Here is a 5,029-nt window from a genome sequence, read left to right as displayed (position 1 = left end):
TTAGCTAGGTGTGGTGGTGCATGCCTATAGTCCCAGCCACTTGGAAGGCTGAGGTGTGAGAATTGCTTGAACCCAGGAGGCGGAAGCTGCAGTGAGCTGAGATCACACCAGTAGGCTCCAGTTTGGGCAATAGGGTGAGACTGCATCTCAAAAAAAAAAAAAAAAAAAAAAAAAAAAAAATTTAAATTAATAAAAAAAAAAAAAAAAAAAATTTAATTAATTAAAAAAATAAAAATAAAAACAGGGCGGGGCACAGTGGCTCATGCCTGTATTCCCAGAACTTTGGGAGGCTGAGGCGGGTGGATCATGAGGTCAGGAGTTCAAGACCAGCCTGACCAACACGGTGAAACCCCGTCTCTACTAAAAATAAAAAAATTAGCCAGGCGCAGAGGCAGGCACCTGTAATCTCAGCTACTCGGAGGCTGAGGCAAGAGAACTGCTTGAACCCAGTGGGGCAGAGGTTGCAGTGAGCCGAGATCGCACCACTGGACTCCAGCCTGGGCGACAGACTGAGACTCCATCTCAAAAATAAAATAAAATAAATTAAAAAGTAAAAATAAAACAGACCACTGAATTGCATACATTAAAATAGCGAATGTACCTTCGTTTTACATCAAATGCTGCATCTCCCTGGTAAATTAAAAAAAAAAAAATGCCCACACACATAAAATGAATTTCAACAAACCAAAAAAAGAGAGCAGACCAAGAAGGTTAGAAGGTGTTATCAGCATATTTCTTCCAACAGAAAGATGGAAGGGGACTGCTTCACCACACAGGCAGCACAGGACTCAATAGCACTACAGCTTGGTGCCATTTTATAAAAAGATTTTCATTCTTTTTTTGTGAGGAGAGGGTCTTGCTCTGTGTCTCAGGCTGGAGTGCAGTGGCACGATCATAGCTCACTGCAGTGAACTCCTGGCCTCAAGTGATCCTGCCACTTTGGCCTTCCAAAATGCTAGGATTATAGGTATGACGCACAGCGCCCGGCCAGTGTCATTTAATGTAGGGGAAAGGGGTGCTACATCCCTAGGCCTGTGTGTCAGTGTGCATGTGTGATGTGTGTGTGTGTGTCAGAAAGGGATATCAGGCCTCTCTAGGGAAGGGATGATAATTCTTTTTTCTTCATAGAGATGGGGTTGGTCTTAGACTCCTGGGTTTAAGCGATCCTCCCTCCTCAGTGTCCCAAAGTGCTAGGATTGGCTGGGCGCAGTGGCTCGCGCCTATAATCCCAGTACTTTGGGAGGCTGAGGTGGGCAGATTGCTTGAGGCCTGGTCAAAATGGTGAAACCGTCTCTACTGAAAATACAAAAATTAGTCAGATGTCATGACACATGCCTACAATTCCAGCTAATCAAAAAGCTGAGGTAGGAGGATCATTTGAACCTGGGAGAGGGAGGTTGCAGTGAGTCAAGATCGCACCACTGCACTCAACCTGGGTGACAGAGCAAGACTCTGTCTCAAAACAAAACAAAACAAAACAAAGCAAAACAAAACAAAAAACTTAGGATTAGGATTACAGGTGTGAGCCAGCACGCCTGGCCTGACCTGGTCATTTTGTAAATATGTAAATGTTTACTGAGTGCTTACTATGTGCTGGGTGTTGTCTCCTGATGGGGTAACCAGAGGCTTCCCATTGTAAATCCAAACTGTATCTGAAATCTCATGCATAAAGTTGAAAATCACGCATGTTTTCCATTTTACCCTCTCTGTGATTTAGTGGTCAGCATGACAGCTGCCCCAGAAGGCAGGGCTCCTGAGGGCCACTGAGTTTCATGTGACATGCTGATGCTTACAGAGACTGGCCATAAAGAAAAGGCTGTGTCCCAGCTTTGGGAATTGGAAATATGAATCTCAACATCTCAGAAAGATGTTTAAGATGTTCAATGGAGGCTCAGAGCAGTGGCTCACGCCTGTAATCTCAGTACTTTGGGAGGCCATGGTGGGCAGATCGCTTGAGGCCAAGAGTTTGAGACCAGCCTGGCCAACATGACAAAACCCCATCTTTACAAAATATACAAAATTTAGCCAGGTGTGGTGCCTGTAGTCCTACTTGGGGGACTGAGTTAGGAGAAAGGTTTGAGCCCAGGAGGCGGAGGTTATAGTGAGCCGAGATCACACCACTGCACTCCACCCTGAGTGACAGACAGCCTATCGCAAAAAAAAAAAAACAAAAAACAAAAAAAACAAAAAAAGATGTTCAACATGTTCTATGGCTTAAAAAAGATCACTGCACTGTGGGAGGCTGGGGCAGGAGGGTCGTTTGAAAAGCTCAGGAGTTCAAGACTAGCCTGGGCAACAGAGTGATACCCTGTCTCTACTAAAAATACAAAAATTAGCTGTGCGTGGTGGTGTGACCTGTAGTCCCAGCTACTCAGGAGGGCAAGGCGGAAGGATCACTTGAGACTGGGAGGCGGAGGTCTGCAGTGAGCTGAAATCATGCACTCTGGCCTGAGTGACAGAGCCAGACCCTGTCTCAAAAAAAAAAAAAAAAAAGGTAACTGAAGAAAGCAGAGTAGGATATTTTCTTCCAAAAACTCCATAATAACTTAGGTATTACCCAAGACCAGCCGCGGTGGCTCATGCCTGTATTCCCAGCACTTTGGGAGGCTGAGGTGGGTGGATCACGAGGTCAGGAGATTGAGACCATCCTGGCTAACGTGGTGAAACCCCATCTCTACTAAATATAAAAAAAATTAGCTGGGTGTGGTGGTGGGCACCTGTAGTCCCAGCTACTCAGGAGGCTGAGGCAGGAGAATTGCTTGAAGCCAGGAGGCAGAGCTTGCAGTGAGCTGAGATCGTGCCACTACACTCCAGACTGGGCGACAGAGCGAGACTCCGTCTCAAAAAAAAAAAAAAAAAAAAGGGTGATACGGAACTCTATGCCGCCCTATGACAGGGCTCCCTTCCCCTGGAGGCTGCTGTGCCACTCTGATTAGAAGCCCCAGCCTGAATGACTCACCTCATTGTGTCATTGAGTCCCTTCTGCACGGAGAAGACTTGCTGCTTACTGACAGCCTGGGAAGCCTGAAATAGCTGGCAGACGATCTCATTGGAAGCTCTCACCTCTAGTCCAAGCTGGTTTCCATTTGCACAGGCTTTGGCTAAAGACAGCTGAGGAAGAAAAGACAAACATGAGTGTGAGGCAGCAGCTGTGTTGTGGTTTTCCATTTCTGAAGCAAAGGGCCATTCAGGCAGCAAATGCATATGGACGCACTGCCCCACTTAACTTAAAACCTTCACAAGCTTCGGGAACGAGGATGGCTCAGGTTTTAATTATTATTCTTTTTTGAATAAGTCATAGATGACATGAGAAAAGATATATAATGAAATGTCAATGGCCTTTCCACCGTGGCTCAGGTCTCAGTTTCTTACATGGCTAACGCCTGGGGCAGCTGTGTTAAGTCTCTGGTCACACACCCCAGTGCTCTCCAAAAGGCTTCTGCCAATGTTTACACCCAGGAATAGGAGCACCTGCTTCATCACAGCTTCATACCAGCAAACACTGTGATTATTAAAAACAGCTATTTTCAGGCCAGGCGCGGTGGCTCATGCCTTTAATCCCAGCACTTTGGGAGGCCGAAGCAGGTGGATCACGAGGTCAGGAGATCGAGACCATCCTCGCTAACACGGTGAAACCCTGTCTCTACTAAAAATACAAACAAAAAAATTAGTCAGCCGGGCGCGGTAGCTCAAGCCTGTAATCCCAGCACTTTGGGAGGCCGAGACGGGTGGATCATGAGGTCAGGAGATCAAGACCATCCTGGCTAACACGGTGAAACCCCGTCTCTACTAAAAAATACAAAAATCTAGCCAGGTGAGGTGGCAGGCACCTGTGGTCCCAGCTACTTGGGAGGCTGAGGCAGGAGAATGGTATAAACCCAGGAGGCAGAGCTTGCAGTGAGCTGAGATCTGGCCACTGCACTCCAGCCTGGGCGACAGAGCGAGACTCCTTCTCAAAAAAAAATAATAATAATAAATAATAAAAAAAAACGCAGAAACATAAGACCAACCCCGGATCTCTTGAATGAGAATCTGCATTTCAAGAAGATCTCCAGTTTATTGTTGCACACGACACAATTTGCAAAGTATGCTTCTAAATCACTGACTTTGCTGAGAATTATACACAGCTGATTCTGGATGATTTAAAATAGCACTCAGGCTGGCGCGGTGGCTCACGCCTGTAATCCCAGCACTTTGGGAGGCCGTGGTGGGCAGATCACGAGGTCAAGAGATCAATATCATCCTGGCCAACATGGTGAAACCCTGTCTCTACTAAAAATACAAAAATTAGCTGGGTGTGCTGGCCTGCACCTGTAGTCCCAGCTATTCAGGAGGCTGAGGCAGAAGAATGGCTTGAACCCAGGCGGCAGATGTTGCAGTGAGCCAAGATCACACCACTGCATTCTACCTGGCAACAAAACTAGACTTTGTCTCAAACAAACAAAAAAATACATAAATACAATAAATAAAAAAATATAAAAAATTAGCCAGGCGTGGTAGTACACACGTAATCCCAGATACTCGGGAGGCTGAGGTGAGAGAATTGCCTGAACCTGGGAGGCGGAGGCTGCAGTGAGCTGAGACTGTGCCACTGCACTCCAGCCTAGGCAACAGGGCAAGACCTCGCCTCAAAAAAACCAAACAAACAAAAAAAAAACACCAGGCTGACTTCTGCGTAAAATATTCCCTGATCTAGCATCTACTTTCACCATGTTCTATCCCTCCCCTTCCCAGTTTTTTTCTGACCTTGTTTTCTCTTCCTTATGAAAGAAAATCCTTTTCTCTCTAACCTTTAAAATTCTCCAACATCTTATAGTTGGTGCTTTCCCCTTGTTGCAATACTACTTTAAAATTAAGTAACTTCATTCGCTGGGCATGATGGCAGGTGCCTGTAATCCCAACTACTTGGGAGGTTGAGGCAAGAGAATTGCTTGAACCCAGGAGGCAGAGGGTGCAATGAACCGAGATCGCACCATTGGACTCCAGCCTGGGGAACTGAGCAAAATGCCATTTCAAAAAAAAAAAAAAA

General features: G+C 46.0%; 1 protein-coding gene across 1 annotated transcript in view; it reads right to left on the bottom strand.

The window, feature by feature from the left end:
- Positions 1–5,029, bottom strand: part of CCNF (cyclin F) — a 36,836-nt gene that overhangs the window by 15,237 nt on the left and 16,570 nt on the right. The window contains exon 9 of the mRNA XM_017858495.1: positions 2,960–3,111. Coding sequence (XP_017713984.1) covers positions 2,960–3,111 — 152 coding nt within the window. The remainder of the gene's footprint in view (positions 1–2,959; positions 3,112–5,029) is intronic.

This window comes from Rhinopithecus bieti, unplaced genomic scaffold, assembly GCF_001698545.2.
Source record: "Rhinopithecus bieti isolate Rb0 unplaced genomic scaffold, ASM169854v2 scaffold_47707, whole genome shotgun sequence".
NCBI classification, from domain to species: Eukaryota; Metazoa; Chordata; class Mammalia; order Primates; family Cercopithecidae; genus Rhinopithecus; species Rhinopithecus bieti.
This window is presented reverse-complemented; position numbering and strand designations above follow the sequence as displayed.